Below are 18,189 nucleotides of genomic sequence, written 5' to 3' on the forward strand. Positions count from 1 at the left end.
CCTTCAAGTTATTGCTACATCAAGGCCACCTCTTAATAAGGACAGACAACACTACAGTTATGTGGTACATAAACAAGCAAGGAGGCACCCATTCCTACCCTCTTTGCAGACTGGCAATGAATCTATGGGAACTTTCCCTGACTCTCAGTATACAGCTGCAATCCCAGTTTGTACCAGGAAAAGACAATATACTGGCGGACAGCTTAAGCAGGAACAACATGGATGCACACGAATGGATGCTGCACCCAGACATCTTCCATCAGATAACACAATCATGGGGGAGACCGGACATAGACCTCTTTGCCTCCCCACACAATCATCAGCTGGACAAATTCTGCACAAGGACATGCCACCCACAAGCATGGAAAGTGGACGCTCTCTCTTTCAGCTGGAGAGATCTAACAGTGTATGCATTCCCCCTCTTCCATTAATGACCAAGGTCTTACTGACGATCAGGGCAGAGCAGCCAAGAGTGATTCTGATAGCTCAGGACTGGCCAAGACAGCACTAGCACCCATTGCTAAAGAGCATGTCATGGACAAAACCATGGCTTCTGCCACAATGGCCGCTTCTCCTGACACAGCACAATTACAAAACTCTGCATTCCAACCTGAAAACATTACAGCTAGCTGCCTGGAAAATACCTTGACTCATCACCAGGATAAGCTATCCAAGAGAGTGAAGGATATCATCATGGAAGCTCACAGGCCTTCCACACGGAAGGCATACTCAGCAAAATGGAAAAGATTTCACACCTGGAACACCTCAAAGGGCCTAGATGCAACAGTTATGAACATGGCGCATATCCTGGAATATTTAGCAGAAATGCTCCACAATGGCCTGTCTTACTCTTCCATTAAAATTCATGCTTCAGCAATTTCAGCAGAGTACAACACTGATCCTCCTGTCTTCTCTCATCCTCTGCTAAGACAGTTTCCAAGAGGAATTAAAGACATCAATCCTCCAAGGAAACCACCACTGCCTACTTGGGACCTTAACTTCGTGTTGGAAAAACTAACACTGCCTCCCTTTGAACCAGCAGCATCTGCAGAACTACAGTTCCTCTCATGGAAGACTGCCTTCCTTCTGGCCATAACCTCAGCAAGAAGAGTATCTGAGTTACAGGCCCTCATGGCAGTACAGCCATTTCTTATTTTTCATCAAGACAGAGTCTCATTGAGAACCAATCCTTCATTTATGCCAAAGGTGGTATCTAGGGTCTCATTAAACCAAGCTATTCACCTGCCTACCTTCTTTCCAAATCCACAAAACAAAGGGGAAAAGCTTCTGCACACCCTGGACATACACAGACAGTTGCGCTGCTACTTGGACAGAACTAAAAATTACAGAAAAACTGACCAGTTGTTTGTAGCATATGCTGCTGGGGCACAAGGAAAAGCAATTTCAAAACAGACAATTTCAAAATGGATAGGGAATTGCATTCGTTTCTGTTACTCCTTTCATGGAAAAACTGTGCCAGCTAACATTAGACCTCATTTGCCCAGAGCCACAGCCACCTCCACAGCCTTCTTAAGAGGGGTGGCTACCAAGGACATTTTAGAAGCTGCTACATGGAGCTCCATGCATACATTTTCCAAGCATTACAACTTACCTTTATATTCCAGATCCAGAGCAGGCTTTGCTACGGCAGTCCTGCAGGGCATTTTAGCTACACCATCCTTTACATAGATCCTCCACCCCCAGATTGGCTATGGTATTCTACCCATATGTGATAACTGCAGATGCATCCTTGAAGGACATAGTACAGTTTTGTACCTACCATAAATGTAGATGTCCGATAGGTATGCATCTGCTGTCAGGTTTACCCCCCCTCCTTCCCCTCTGTGGTATTTCTTGGGTACATTCCCCTCTCATAGCTAGCTGGGGTTATCTATTATGGTGTATTTGTTTTTATATATGTATATATTTTTGTGCATGTTTGGAATTTATTGCATTTCTCCAAATTTAGCCTTCCTTAGAGGGCACCTGGCATCTGGGGCAAGAAAAACTGAGGAAGATGGCGTCGGCTGACGCTTTTATACCCCAGGCGCTCTGACGTCGGGGAAGGGGCGACATCAGCCGACGCCGGACCCAGACTTTGGAATCCGGCTGACCGAAGGGCTGCCTGACGCAGGACAACCCATATGTGATGACTGCAGATGCATACCTATCGGACATCTACATTTATGGTAGGTACAAAACTGTACTTTTCTTCAGTCCATTACTATCATCCTTTTTTCTGACATTAAACTCTCTCTTTTAATAAGTTTTTTCCTTATGCAATTTGTAAAAGGAGCTGAATATACAATGCTGTACTGCCTGTGGGTCCTCATCCCAAACCAATAAGTGTGCAACTACGTCTGAACATAAGAATCACTACACCCCTTTCCAACAAAAAAAAAAAAAAGATTTACTACATCCTATAGGTCTAGCGTCTCATCTCCCACAGATGGCCCACAGACTTGTTCATGTTTAGTTTCCTCTCCTACTACACTAACCCTTCTGACTACCACAATACACAAAATATCTACTGCTACACATTCTGCTAATGGAAGCCACCACTAGAACCAAGTAAACAAACATAGCACTGTAGCATTTACAAGCAACCATGGCGGAGACATTTCTTTCAGGAATACTGAAACAAAAGAAACAGTTAACACAAACTATGATTTGTTTAGCTGCGGAACAGAAATGGTTTTCATTACCATTCCTTCAGTCCAAACTCCACTGTCTCATCACTATATATGGTTCTGTATGTTCTATGACACTATCACTCTGGCACCATACCCCATCTTCAGTATCCAACCCTTTAGCCATAATCCATGCTTGCAGTGCTATAAACCTACCTGAGGGTATATGCAGAGGTTTCAAGGCTTCTGTGTATGACGATGCAGAAATACAATTAAATAAAACCAGCATTACTCATTATATTAGAAGGCCAACAACTATCACTAACCAAATAACAGAGGTCAGAGACCACGAAGTATTCTTGCAAGTTCACCACCTTACTACATGGTACATGTCCACTGCATTGAGAAGCAAGTTCAAGTTTTGAGAGTTGTTTTATGTTACTGTGGGAAAGGATAGTATCTATTTTTATCTACGTCTATGATGATTTAACTGTACCAAAGTGAGTAGTTAGTTATCTAAAGTACAGGGAGGGAACGACAATTAAAAAGTTTGCTTTTGAAGAAGTAACAGTTAAGAAACATCACATCTGGACAACATGGACCCGATGTTAACAAAAGTAGACTTCTAGGCAACATACAGAACTCACCCTAATTAATTATATGCACAAGTTCAGTGGTGATCAATATGTGGCCTCAAAGGGATCAGCCTCTGTCCTCACGGTTATCCCTGGCATTACAATTTGCAAAACTTCAAAATTCTGTACTCTTTCTAACTCTTTAAATATGACTAACTGCATTTTGGTGCAGATCTTGTACTTTGCATTTCAATAACAAGGTTACAGCCAGGTCTTTCTTTACTTATATGAGGTGGCATCCTCTACCTATGCCCATCCTAGTCTGCCCTACACAACCCATAATGCAAAGGACTCTGATGCAGAAAATAGATCTTAGCAGTACGAACACTGCAAAATTAATGCTGCATCAATCAATGAATAACTGAACATTATGCACAGAGTAACTAAACAAGCTTTTCTGGAGGGCAAATGTCCACTCTTTAGCTACACTGAAAATCGGTTGAAATTAACTGTACTAATGTACACTGCAGTTTCACTCCATATAGTGCAAAACTATTTATCAAAGTAGATCAGTTTTTAATTTTTATATTGATCTTCAGTACATAAAATAATTCTTTAATCCCCTTTCTGCCTATACTGCTGATCAGGTACTTCACTCTGGAATACCTTGCATACAACACACTACAATTAGCACTAACAACATGTATGAAGACCCATTGAACCAAAGAAAAGTGCAAAAACAGAAACAGTGCACATACAGCAACAACAGATGACATAGGAAATATGTTTTATGCATTTCTCTACAATACACTATTATACAGAGAAACAGAGTTAACCTCCAAAGTCGACAACACTTCATGACAGATGCTGCATTAACATCTCAGAGATAGCCCACAGGCTTGCCGATGTTCAGTTTTCACTCCTACCCCACTCTTCAAAGTTATTAATTAACTCTTACACTTTAGAACTAACAAACATCGTTAAATATTTCAAACTGATATTCATCCAAATAAAGTATGCTATGTATGCAAAAATGTTAAGGTTATCAGTATTTGTTGCTACTCAACTGACGAGAACTGTATGGCCTTAAGTGCTTTTAAACAAAACACACCTAAAATTAAAAGGAAATTCATGGTAACAACTGGTTATTCTTTTTGGCCTCAATACATGCCCAGGATATGATTAAACAAGAATTTACTACATTCCAAACGCAGATTGTTGACATGGTATTCAGAAAACAAGCAAAAAATATATATATACAGACAATCAAGAAAATGAGAAAATTCATTTCTCTCTGTCTTCCAATAACAGCCATTAAAACCAGGTTTCTAATTGTAATACCAATGGCATAACAAAAACAGATCACTTAAGAAAACCAAAGCAACCTGAGGATTTCTAAACTCTCAGAGGTCCACAGTCTGTGCTTAAGTACTCACTATTTGATATGTTATTATACAAGATTGGTCATCTATGAAAAGGGAATAACATATACAGAATCTTCAATCCTGCCTCTCACTTGAAGGATTACCTCTATTAATACACATTTAGTTTGGAGATTGTCTTGTAAACACAAGTGCCTCAGAAAAATGCAGATGTACCTCGAACAATAAGTTGAGCAAAATTGGATACTCCAGAACCCCTTTCAGACTGGGTCACACAACGGTACAGATCTTCATCATGTTCAGTTACTTCATGCAGTTTAAACGTGGCTGCAAATCGCCTGTGATTAATATGCTTTGTTTGAGAAATGGGTATGTCCTCTCCATTTCGCCTCTGTCACAAGAAAAATAAAATAAAATCAGGGACATTTAGATTACACACACCTACTTCTTTCACTTCAGTCCAATTATCACACAACTCCAAAAACTCAGATAAAGAAAAACTGAGTATTTCTGCACACAGATGCCAAGATGATATGTTCGTTTTCCATAATAGGAATGGACGCATGCAATGTTTTATAGCACCATCTACATTCATTGCGTGACAAAATCAATGACAAAATTAGCATTTCAGCTATTCATGTCAGTGGAAACTCTAAAAGAAAAAGTCATCATAAGCCCTTTTTGTTACAGAAGAGAAAAAGTAATTTTACAACACTAAACATCCCTACTATAAAAGAAATGTGATGTATGGACAGCAGTAACTTAACATAGTCGGCACTATGCCGCTTCTTGTTAAACAGTAAGCTAAAGCCATCCCATTTTGAACAGCATCAGGCATTAGCTGTGGAAAGGACTGTGGTCCTGTCACATGAAGCTTACTATTGATAAAACACAGCCGGGTAACAAGTAACACAAACACACAAAACTCCTGATATCCGAAACTCAAAGCGTGTCTTAAAAAAAAAGACTAACCAAAACATGTGAATTTACCTCTGATGTACTGCTAAATAATTAAATGCAGTGAAAAATTTAATCTTCACTGAAAAACAATACCCAGTTAATTAAAAACAGTATACAGCCTTGTGAAACCCTAGTTATACAGGAAATGTAAGTGAACGTAAGGCTGGAAACATACTCTGACACAAATTCCTTAGTGGACAATACAGTGGCGGCAGTACCACTACTCAATGCAATAAACCAACTGCAAGGGCACTCTTGAAACAACAGCTATGGTATGATGTAACCGTAAACAGGCCACTAAACACACACACCAATGACTGGTGGGAGCTTGAGAAACACCTGAAAAAAAGGCAGTATAACACATAGAAGAGGCAAAATAAATTACTGCTAACAATGTTATTACAGTACACAGTGAGGGACAATACCAAACCATGAAAAATAAAAACTTCTCAAGCCAACTGTTGAGGAAAAGTCTGTGACCAAATCTGATGAGCAGCAACAAAGAACTGGAGAGCTGAAAGCACAACTAGCATCATGGGAGTGCTGAGAACAGAAAAAAATGCATGCAGGGTCTTTATATGCCAAGCAGTGCTAGGTCCAGTGGCACAGACCTAATATGTTTAATGAAGATAGACCATTTCTTATCAGATCAGTAGATACACAAGAAATGTAATATCAGTCGGTAAACACAAATACCAACTTATCTGCAGAGAGTAACCACAGCTTATAAAACTTTAATGAAAGCAGTTATTGTGACCATTAAATTTAAATGCAAAGTACAATAACCAAACAAGGTGAAGAACAGTTTGGAAGCCGACACAAGATGTCTGGAAGACAACTCACCTAAGAAAACTACCTCAGGAATACACCCCAAAATTAACAACCAATAAAGCTCCATGCTGGCAACCAGGTTGACCTCTTGACACATAGGCAGAGCCACACACACACAACTCAGGCACCCCAGGTTGGACAGTCACAGAAGGTTTGAAAGAAAATAACCTTCAGTGAGGGGGGTGCTGGTTGGTGAAAGATTACCATTACCCCACCCAATCAATAAGTGCCATTTAACTCAGTTCAAGAAAACAGCAGGACAAAATCCACTTCAGGGAATCATACCACATGCTTCCTTACATATGTAACCTCACATCAGTTCACTCAAGTACCACAAATATTGCCAGAAAATGAATGCAGTAACATACAAGAGCATTATAAAGCAAGTAAGAAAAAATCCACTGTGATGTCCTCTTCCCAAGGGAAGTTCATGACATGAGTCTCAGGAGAGCAAGTTCTTACTGTCTATCTATGGTAATGGAGGGGCACATTTAAAGGTGCATACAAGGAGAGTTCTACAACCTTGTCCACAAGGACAGACTTGCACTGATCATCCAAACTGCTTTTTCACTGAAGTGCATGCAGATAAATATCATCAGTACTAATCTTTTGTATTGTCTTGCATATTGCCTCAAATGTTAAACATTCTTGTCACTATGGGTGTATAGATTAACAAAGGACTATGTTATGGCAGCTAAGTATATGTGGGAAGAAAAAGTACAGTTGTGTTCACTTACCATAAATGTAGATGTTCGAGTGTTTCACTGTTGCAGTCATTACATTTGGGGTAATCTGGCAGGTTGCCCTCAGTCAGCCAGATTAACAAAGTCTTGGGTCCTGCATCGGTTGCTGTCCCTTCTTTCATGACATCAGGTCGACAGGGGTATAAAACATGCAGCCGACGCCATTACATCAGTTTTTCTTGCCCCAGATGTCAGGTGCCCCCCAAATGGGGAGCCAAATATTTAAGTAATTAAAAACACAAAAATATACCTCCAAACAAAATCAAATACACCAAAAAGGCTTTCAAGCATAGTAAAGGAAAGTAGAGGTATACTAAGAGAAAAACGGGGTTGGAGGGAGGGTAACCAGGACTGCAACAGTGAATACACTCGAACATCTACATTTATGGTAAGTATACACAACTGTACTATGTTCTTCGTGTTTCACTGTTGCAGTCATTACATTTGGGTAGATTCCCAAAGCTATGGTTGGGAGGATGGATTTATACAGCATTAGGACCAGCTATAAGGCCCTGCAGGACAGCAGTGGCAAAGTCAGCTCTGGATTTAGAGAAGAAAGGTAAATGGTAATGTTTGGTGAACGTATGAACTGAGCTCCAGGTAGCAGTTTCTAGAATGTCTCTGGTAGGAACACCTCTGAGAAAGGCTGTAGAAGTAGATGCAGCCCTGGTGGAATGAGATCTGATCCCCTGGGGGATAGTTTTACCATGGTGCATATAGCAGAAACGAATACAATGGCTTATCAATTTGGAAATAGTCTGCTTTGAAATAGCCTTTCCTTCTGCCCTTGCAGCAAATGCCACCAGTAGTTGTTCAGATTTTCTTAGAGATTTTGTCCTGTTTAAGTAAAATCTAAGTTGTCTGTGTACATCCAATGAATACAGAATCCGTTCCCCCTTGTTCTGTGGATTGGGAAAGAAAGTGGCAAATGAATGGTCTGATTAAGAGCCACACTGGATACCACCTTAGGCATGAAGGATGGATTGGTCCTGAGAGACGCCTTGTCCGCATGAAAAATAATGAAAGGCTCCACTGCCATAAGAGCCTGTAATTCGGAAATCCTTCTAGCTGAAGTGACTGCTAAAAGGAAAGCTGTTTTCCAGGAGAGCAATTTTAAGTCTGCAGTAGCAGCTGGCTCAAAAGGAGGGAGAGTGAGTTTTTCCAATATAAAACTGAGGTCCCAGGCAGGGGTTGGAGCTCTCCTAGGTGGTCTTAAGTTTTTGGCCCCTCTGAGATACTGCTTTAGCAGGGGATGAGAGAAGAGGGGAGGTTCTGTGTTGTAATGAGCTGAAATGGCTGAGGCATGGATTTTTATGGAAGAAAATGACAGGTCCTTGTGAAGCATCTCAGTTAAGTATTGTAAAATCTGAGGAATATTGGGCACTGCTGCGCTTATCCCTTGTGACTGATTCCAAGTACAGAATCTTTTCCATTTGTCAGCATAAGATTTTCTAGTACTAGGCCTTCTTGCCTCCAAAATGACATCCATCAGAGGTTTGCTGAGGGATGCTAAGGGTGAATTTAGGTGATTAGCCACGCTGCAAGATTCAAAGTTTGGAGCTGAGTGTGCAGAATTTGGTTGTTCTGCTGAGACAGTAAGTAAGGTGTCTGAGGCAGGTGCCACGGTGGAAGGTGTGACACATTGCGCAGGACTGGGTACCACTGTTGGAGAGGCCAGTCTGGAGCAATCAAATCATTTTTGGTTTGTCCTGTTTAACTTTTAGGAGAACTTTGGAGAGCAGAGGCAGAGGGGGAAAAGCATAGACTGATAGGTTTTTCCAGCTGAATGATAGAGCATCCACTTCCCAGGCTCTTTTGTGATGAGTTCTTGTGCAGAATTTGTCCAACTGATGGTTCTGGGGTGAGGCAAAAAGATCTATGTCTGGACTCCCCCATTTGCATGTCAACATGTTGAAAATCTGTGGTTCCAGTTTCCATTCGTGTGGGTCCATGAGATTTCTGCTTAGTTCGTCTGCCAGAGTATTCAGCTTTCCTGGCAGGAATTGAGCTTGTAGTTGTATTTGACAGGTCAAGGTTGTGTTCCACAATGCCCTGGCTAGTCTGCAAAGGGGGTAGGAGTGTGTACCCCCCTGCTTGTTTATGTACCACATAACTGTGATGTTTGTCTGTTGTTATCATTAATTGTCCTGAATGAAGGTAGTCCTTGAAGGCTGTCAGTGCATTCTGTACAGCTAGCATCTCTTTTTGACTGACATGAAGGTGCATTTGATTTGGGCTCCATTTGCCCTGAATGCACTTCCCTGCCAGATGAGCCCCCCAAGCATAGTCTGATGCGTCTGTAGTTAGGGTTTGGGTGGCAGGGGGTGGAGTGAACGGCAGTCCGTTGTTTTGGTGACAGGCCTCTGCCCACCATAGGAACTCTAGTTGCAGGCAAGGTATGATAGGAATCATTGTTTCCAAGCTGTGACGATGTTGACTCTAACTTTTTAAGTACCACTGAAGTTTCCTCATATGCAGTCTTACATATGCAATTAGAAGAATGCAGGGGGCCATGAACCCCAAAGCTTGCAAAATTTGTCTTGCAGATAAGCAGGGTTTTTGTGGCCACCTGTCTGAAGTAAGTTACCAAATTAATTTTATTTTCTGGCATTAGGTAAGCCATCTGGGCAGTTGTATTCAAGCTTGCACCCAGGAATGTAATTTTTTGAGAGGGTACCAGTTGTGATTTCTTGTCATTTATGGTGTACCCTAGACAAGTTAGAACCCTTTTTACAAACGCCAGATATTTTAGAAGAATGTCCCAGTTTTCTGCCTGAATTAGACAATCGTCCAGGTATGATACATTTGAATATTTCTTTGTCTGCAAAATGCAATTACTGGAGCCAGGCACTTTGTGAAGACCCTGGGCGCAGTAGATAAGCCAAAGGGCAGTGCAGAGAACTGGTAATGCAAGTAGCCTGCTTTTAAGTGGAGGTATCTTCTGCAAGATTCCCTGATTGGGAAATGCAGGTAAGCCTCTTTTAAGTCTTAGAGTTACCAACCAGGCATCTTTGCCTAGCATAGGAAATAACTGTTGAAGAGTCAGCATCTTGAATTTTGGAATGTCCAGAAATGTGTTTAGAGTAGATGAGTCCAGAATTGGACACCATGATTGGTCTTTTTCTGGGTACCAGGAAAAGTCTTGAATAGAAACCTTGTCCCTTTTCCTCTTCTGGTACTGGTTGAATAACCCCCGTGTTCATGAGTAAAAATTTTATCTGCTTTTACTGTATTTGTGTTTCTTCCTACTTTATTTTGCTTTTGCGTCATCTTAAAAATACTCAATTGTATCTATTACTGCTTGGTGTAACTCATTCTAAGCCTTTTAGTTTAAGCACTTGGGCTTCAGACCAGTTGTTTTGCATTAAGAAGGTTTGTGGTCTGCACTGTAGTGGCAGAACAGGTAGCTTACATCCTTCTAAGTTGGGAACTGCTGATTGAGGGCTCAGTGTCTGTTATTCTACAAGTGTATTAATTCTGGTTTAAGCACTTGGGCTTCAGGCCAGTTATTTTACATTAAGAGTGTTCGTGGTCTGCACTCTTGTGGGAGGAGAGGCTGGACTCTGCCCTAATGAGCTGGGAATTTCTGGTTAAAGGCTTATAGTGCCTGCATATTTTAACTGCTTCTTACTGAAATTGGTACACCTTGTTTGCTGTAGCATAGACTAGATCCAGGCCTGCTGAATCTAGCTTTGTATAACTTGAACACTAATCCAGGCATTCTTTAAAGTATTCAATTGTATTTATTACTGCTTGGTAGTAACCTGATTAAAGTGTAGCTACCATCCTAAGTCTTTTGGGTTAAGCACTTGGGCTTCAGACCAGTTGTTTTACATTAGGAAGGTTTGTGGCCTGCACTGTGGTGGCAGGACAGGTAGCTTACATCGTTCTAAGTTGGGAACTGCTGATTGAGGTCTCAGTGTCTGTTATTCTATAAGTGTATTAGTTCTGGTTTAAGCACTTGGGCTTCAGGCCAGTTATTTTACATTAAGAAGGTTCGTGGTCTGCACTCCTGTGGGAAGACAGGCTGGACTCTACCCTTCTGAGCTGGGAATTTCTGGTTAAAGGCTTATAGTGCCTGCATATATGAACCGTTTCTTACTGAAATTGGTACACCTTGTTTGCAGTAGCATAGACTAGATCCAGGCCTGCTGAATCTAGCTTTGTTTGTATGCTTGTTGTTTGTTTACTTATTTCCCTGAAACGCTAATTCCACCTAAAACGTGGCTTTTCAGCGCTTCTGTGGATCCCTAGTGATATCTGCATTGCTTACTGTACTTATTTCCTTGTTTCACTTGAAAGAAAGTTACTGTTTGTCGTTTTTGCATTTAAGTTACCTGTAACACATTGCATTTAAGTTATCTGGCACTTGCTCACTAAAGCAATTATATAAGTCAGCACTAAAAAATTAAAAGCACTACACCCTCACAAACTCCCCTTGAGTACCTTGTTCCCCATTGGCCCTTTTTTTCAATTATAAAGGAATTCCCAATACTATTCTAGCATGTCCAAAGGTCAGTTGTCAATCTCCTCTTCGGTCCAGCTGGTGAATCTGGGAATCTTGAGGCAATGTTACAACTGCCTCATGTACACAGACAACCCTCTCCTCCTCCCAATAAATTCCAACACATGTGAGAGATGCAACCATATAGCCAAACTGGAGGCTAAGCTCTCTCACCTCAGTATGGGCGTAATCAGTCAGGAGGAGAAGGAAACCACACTCACTACAATTCCAGTCTCACATAGACCTACCACAACAGCAAACCAAACACATAAACACACAAAAACATACTCGGAGGCTCTAAATAAAAATCTGCCCAACTTGGTCTTCGGTCTGAAACTCAGAATACGAAAATTTCAGGACGTCGAACGGCACTTGCAAACGCTGCTTCTGCTTCGGACCATGCGGCAAGAAAGACTGAGGATATGGCGTCGGTCATGCACTTTAGTACCACGGCGTACTGACGTCAGATCTGAGCGACCATGACCAACGCCAGCCTAACACTTTGGTATTCGGGCCGACCGAGGACAGCGGACTACCCACAGGTTATGACTGCAGCAATGTGAGATGAAGAACATCATGTGCAACACATAGCTCACAAAGCCAGTGTGCCGAACAGTCACAGCCCTTAAGGCTAAACAACACACCTGACACAATTGTAATAGGTGACTCTATCGTCAGGCACACTGACGTCCCGCTCACCAGGCTGAACAAGGAAAAGGTCACGGTGACCTGCCTGTCGAGCGCTAGGATCTGCCACATAATACAAGCACTCGGGTCACTCCAAGGCAAGTACAAATATGACTCAGTCATTGTCCATGCTAGTGTGAATGATCTGAGATGTACCTCCCTGGATTACATGAAAAGAGACATAGAGGAGCTCTCTGATCATGTAGCCCAGGCCGGTATGACCCTGACCTTGAGTAGCATATCTTACCTTCACCAAGAATGATGCCACAATATGAAGACAAGATGATCAATTTCAACAATTGGCTTAAGTATTGGTGTCATTCAAAGGGGATCCAATGTCTGTCAGCCTGGGATGACATGCTCGACAAGCCACGATGCTTCGCTAGGGACGGCTTGCACCTATCACCCCTGGGCTTTCGGATATTGGCAAAGGCTCTTGCTACCCCCATAGTGCCTTTTTTAGGCAAGGCTCAAAAGACAAACCCACCTCCATAGGTATCACAAGGGATAAGAAACTAAGAGTAATGCTACTCAACGCCAGAAGTCTAAACTTCAAGATGCACGCACTCGAAACTCTCCCTAGCATGGAGAACATCGATATCTGTGCAGTAATAGAAACCTGGTTCAAGGCTCCCGAGAGCACCCCAGCACTACCAGGTTATACCTCATTATCATGCTTTCCGGCCCCAAAACTTGGACTGAACCACAAAAGGAGGGGGGAGTATCAATATTCGTCAAAGATACCCACACCTCCAGGTTGGTGGCATAGCACGAAGCATCAGAGACTATCCATGTGCAACTAACAGTGGGTAAAACTGCCTTCCAGTTTATAGCCTGCTACAGACCACCCTCCCAAACCCAGGAACCCCACTCGGCCTTCCTGAGAACACTGGAAAATATGAAGGTCTCTCCAAACACCATTATATTGGGTGACTTCAACTACCCAAACATAGACTGGGAGCATTACTCTAGCTCCAACACCCTAGCCCAAAGGTTCCTAGAATTTATAAACTCAAATACTATGGAACAACTTTGTTACCACTCCCACAAGAGGGGAAAACATACCGGACCTGATCATCACCAACATGGGGACTCTATGCTCCAGACCAGAAGTGTATCCCTTACTGGTAAGATCAGACCATAAACTAATCTCACTGGATATTCACATCCCGACCCCACCCCCTACCCAGAAAACCACAGTGAAAAACTTCTCTAAAGCAAATTTCACACTCCTCAAAACTGAGGTGGAATCCTTCAAAGCCCCAGGGCCTGTGGAAAATACGGCCCAGACCGCAGAATCCTTTATAAACGCATTCTATGATCACCTTCAGGAATGCATGGATCATGCAATCCCAAATAAAACCAAGACCCAATCCTCCAAAGGCAGACGTCCTGTCTGGTGGACCCCAGCCATAAACAAACTATACAACAGGAGGAGGAAGCTACTACATGACAGAGCAAAATCCCAAAAAGGGAAGGCATCTCTGATCAGTATTAGCAAAAAACTAGGGGCACTCATAAAATCGTCTAAGGCCAGCTTCGAAAGAAAAATTGCACAGGACACTAAGGATAATCACAAGGCTTTCTTTAGTTATGTTAGGCACCTGGGTGGGAATTCCCAGACATGCTCAGAATTAGTCCAAAATGACAAAAAATACACCGAACCCACAAACATTGCCAACATCCTAGCTGACATGTTCAGCGCAAACTTCACCCCCCCCCCCACCAAAAGGGCAAATATCTATCCCAGCAGAGTGCTGCCCCCCCCTGACATCTCAGATGCTCAGGTAAGAGCCGCTCTCTCCAAAGCAAAAAACACAGCATCAATGGGACCAGACGGTGTCCCGGGCAGTGTCCTACATGAACTCCAAGAAGAGCTAAATCCAAACATAAAGCTACTGTTCAATCTCAGCCTTACTACAGGATATGTACACAAAGAGTGGCGTACAGCAACAGTGGTCCCTCTCCACAAAGGTGGTGCCTCAACGGATCCTGGAAACTATCGCCTCATAAGCCTGACTAGCTTGGTCTGCAAAGCTATGGAAAGGATCATCATGGACCTCATAAATAAAGATATTGGAGACCTACAGACACTGGATCCTACCCAGTTCGGCTTTGTTAAGGGCAGATCCTGCCTCTTAAACCCGGTCAATTTCTTTGAAACAGTCACCAAAGCCATTGACGAGGGGAAGGTCGTCCACAGAGCCTACCTGGACCTCGCAAAAGCCTTTGATACAATACCCAACTCAGGCATTATAGATAAGCTCACCAGCTTAAATATAAACCCCTGTGTCACTAGATGGGTTGCAAACTGGCTCAAGGACAGAACTCCAAACCAGTTACAAGTGGCATCCCACAAGGCTCAGTCCTGGGACCTCTTTTGTTTGGTATATATTTCTCGGAGGTACAAGCCAACATGGAAGGACTGTGGCTGACCAAGTTCACAGATGACTGCAAACTGGGCACCATAATCGACTCTCCAGCCGACACAAGCATCCTCCAAAAGGGCCTCATAGAAACAGACAACTGGTGCCAGAGCCATGGCCTCAAGCTAAACGCCAAAAAGTGTATAGTCATCCCCTATGGGAAAAACAAAGTGTTCACAAATTACCACATAGGTGGTAATCCATTAAGTACAGAAGAAGTAATTAGGGACCTGGGGACCCAAGTTGATAGCAATCTCTCATTTGACAACCACGTGGCCAAAGTGGTTAGAAAAACATTTTATATAGCCCACCCAATCATGAAGGGATTCACATCTAGATCAGGGGAGGTCATCGTGCCTCTCTACTCATCCCTCATCAGGCCCATAATTGAGTACAATGCCCCTTTTGAGATGTACCTTACCAGACACCTGCATCAACTGGAAAGACCCCAAAAGTACCTCACCAAGAGGATCAAAGGGCTCAAACAGATGCCATATGCTGCCCGGTTACAGAAACTCCAGCTCTACTCAGTGGCATACTGCCTGCTCAGAGGTGATCTGTGCCTGACGTATAAAGCCATGTCCAACCCGGAGTTAATGGACATGCTGCACCTCAGAAAACCCAAATCCCATCGAGCTACGCGCTCGAGAGACTTGAACCTCAGCACTGAAATAAATAGGACATGCTGGAGGGACAGATTCATAACCCAGAGGCTCCCTTCACTATGGAATAAAATCCCAGTCCAGGTTAGGCAGAGTCCCTCACTGACTCTCTTCAAGAGGAATCTTGATGAGTGGATGGGAGATCGTAGGTTTACCCCGGGTATCACTTCTGTATATGTCACTGCTAGACAGAGGCACAGTATACTAACCTCGAAAAAGGGCATAGTAAAATTCATTTAAAATGGGTGGTGAAAGCCAAACACACTCTGGCTAAGCTTATAAATGCCCTAGGGCAGATAGCCTAGTATGAACCTATGAACCTAAGTACTTGTTTCTGGGCCTCTGCCCACTGATTTGGAGGCAGGTGTGGCCATCCGTGTGGGATTGGCAACATGTGGAAATGAAATCTGTATCATCGGGATACTATATTTAAAACCCATTTGTCCTGGGTTATAAGTTGCCAGTTTCTTGCATGAAGTGCCAGTTTTCCCCCCAAAGGGGCGGCTAAAAGGTAAGTGCTTGGTAAGTGTAAAGGGAAGTCATTGAGACTGTTTACCACAGGAGGTGCCTTGTTGTTTCCAGATTTGGAGGAGGAGGCACCCCATTGTTTTGTTCTAAAAGTCCCTTGTGACTGAAACCTGGAACCCTTGGAATGTCTGGGTTTGACTTGAGTGGCTCTCGAAGGAACTGGAAAGGGCCAGTTCTTAGTAGGCCAGTGCCTACTAAATCTTGGAGGTTGCACTTGTAAGAAATTTTTCACAGTTTGCATAGATTTAGCTTTATCTTCCATCTTTTTTAAAACTTCTTCAGCCTTATTACCAAAGAGAAGGTCCTGTTGCAAAGGAGCATCCAACAATTTTGCTTTAACATAATCAGGCAGAGTTTACTCTTTGAGCCAAGCATGCCTTCTTAGCACAGACCCAGTTACAGAAGCCCTGCAAGAGGCTTCTCAAGAATCAAAACCACATTGCAAAGTATGCTTTCCAGCTTGTTCAGCTGAATGCAATGAATCCTGTAAATCTTTATTTTCCACACAGTCAGAAATTAACATAATTTTCTGTTTAAGCAGTCCCATGATATGCTGTTGATATTTAAGCATATGAAATTGACAGTTTAAAGCCCTGATTGCCAAGGTTGCAGAAGTGTAAACCTTCTTACCCCATCTATCCAGCGCCCTGGAATCTCTATCAGAAGAGGTAGGATTTTTAGCAGTAGAGGCCTTAATGCACTTGGGACCCTGAGAAATGGTTTCAAGATCTGCAATAGGATTTTTGAAAAGGAATTTGTGGGAGTCAGGAACCCTGTAGTATCTATCTGGCTTACAAGGAGCTGGAGGCAGAGAATCAGGAGCCAAACTAGATTCTGAAAAAAACATCAACAATGTCTAGAACAGGAGGTATAGCCAAAGGCCTATGGTGAGGGAGAAGAAGAAAATTCCTAAGTCTCTTTTTAGATTCAGAGAAATCCTGACTTTCCCAGTGGAAATGTTCCCTTAAGGTATGTAAAGTTTCCCCAAAAGAAAAAATCCTCAGGGGGAGAAGCAGAAGGAATGGAATCTTCTGCATCAGAGTCCTCATAAGTAGGTATAGACAAATCCTGTTTATTAGAAGAGTCAGAAGAAAGAGAATCCTGTTCAGAAGATTCATAATCAATGTCTTGCCTAGGCATCTTAGAAGGGGTGGGGGGGGGGGGTGGCTACCCCTGATCAGAGCAATTAAATCTTCAGCCATTTTGATCATTTGTTTTTTAGTCATAGGGGCCTGCACATGTGGCCCAGGCATCGTTCTTTTAGACATAGATTTAGATTTTGGCCTTAGTTTTGAAGATGGCATCGGTCTAATATATAAATCTGGAGGCCTGAAAACACCCTCAGAAGCCGGTGCCTGCACAGTGGCTCTGGACCCACCTAAGGTAAAGACATCCACGGGTTCCATAACTGAAGCATCTCGCGGCATACCGGGCATACCGGACTCCGAATGGGTCTCAGTAGAGGCCTGCAAATCAGAAGTATTGGGTATCAGGGGCTACAAAAGCGCCTCACTGAGTACCGGCGAACTGGCGACTGGCTTAGGAGAAGCGTCATCAGTTTTGGTCCTCAACAGCCTGTCTCTGTCTTTTTCTTTGCGTTTTTTAGGTATTCTGGTAGACGGATTGCTAACCGACGACATTTCTGGATAATTAAAGCATGAGCCAAAATATTTAGAGGCAAAAATATACTGACGTTTAATAGTTAGTTGATTAAATTTAGCACAAAACCAACAGCAAGGTACGTTGTGGTCAGGGCCTAGGCAAGGAATACAGTACAAATTAAAATCCTTATGAGGTATTTGCTTCCCACAAGTAATGCAATTATTAACTTTTACTGACATCGGTAAGGAGCAAGAAAAAGTTTCCCCAGCGGGTACTTAGCTTTTTAGTTTAAGACTTTGGTTCTGAAATTCGAAAATGAAAATTTCAGTAGTCGGCTGACCGGCACTTGCAAACTGCTTCTGCTTCGGGCACCGTGCGGCAAGAAAGACTGATTTAATGGTGTTGGCTGCATGTTTTATACCCCTGACGGACCTGACGTCATGGAAGAAGGGACAGCAACCGACGCAGGACCCAAGACTTTGTTAATCAGGCCGACTGAGGGCAACCTGCCAGCAGATTACCCCAAATGTAATGACTGCAACAGTGAAACATGAAGAACATCTAAACAAAAGATAACAATCACTGAGAAATTGCAAGCTCTTGATTATGGATACAGACAGTAATATACAAACAGCAAAAATACGTTTAGTTCCTGTTGT

General features: G+C 42.7%; 1 protein-coding gene across 17 annotated transcripts in view; it reads right to left on the reverse strand.

Annotated features, from left to right (window-relative positions):
* The window catches only part of PTPRK (protein tyrosine phosphatase receptor type K), a 3,469,591-nt gene that overhangs the window by 1,971,048 nt on the left and 1,480,354 nt on the right, over positions 1-18,189 (reverse strand). For all 17 annotated transcript variants that reach the window (XM_044064217.1, XM_044064183.1, XM_044064208.1 and 14 more), the window contains exon 6: positions 4,804-4,978. In XM_044064217.1, coding sequence (XP_043920152.1) covers positions 4,804-4,978 — 175 coding nt within the window. The remainder of the gene's footprint in view (positions 1-4,803; positions 4,979-18,189) is intronic.

This window comes from Protopterus annectens, chromosome 1.part0 (genome assembly GCF_019279795.1).
Source record: "Protopterus annectens isolate FY-2018-M chromosome 1.part0, PAN1.0, whole genome shotgun sequence".
Lineage (NCBI taxonomy): Eukaryota > Metazoa > Chordata > Ceratodontiformes > Protopteridae > Protopterus > Protopterus annectens.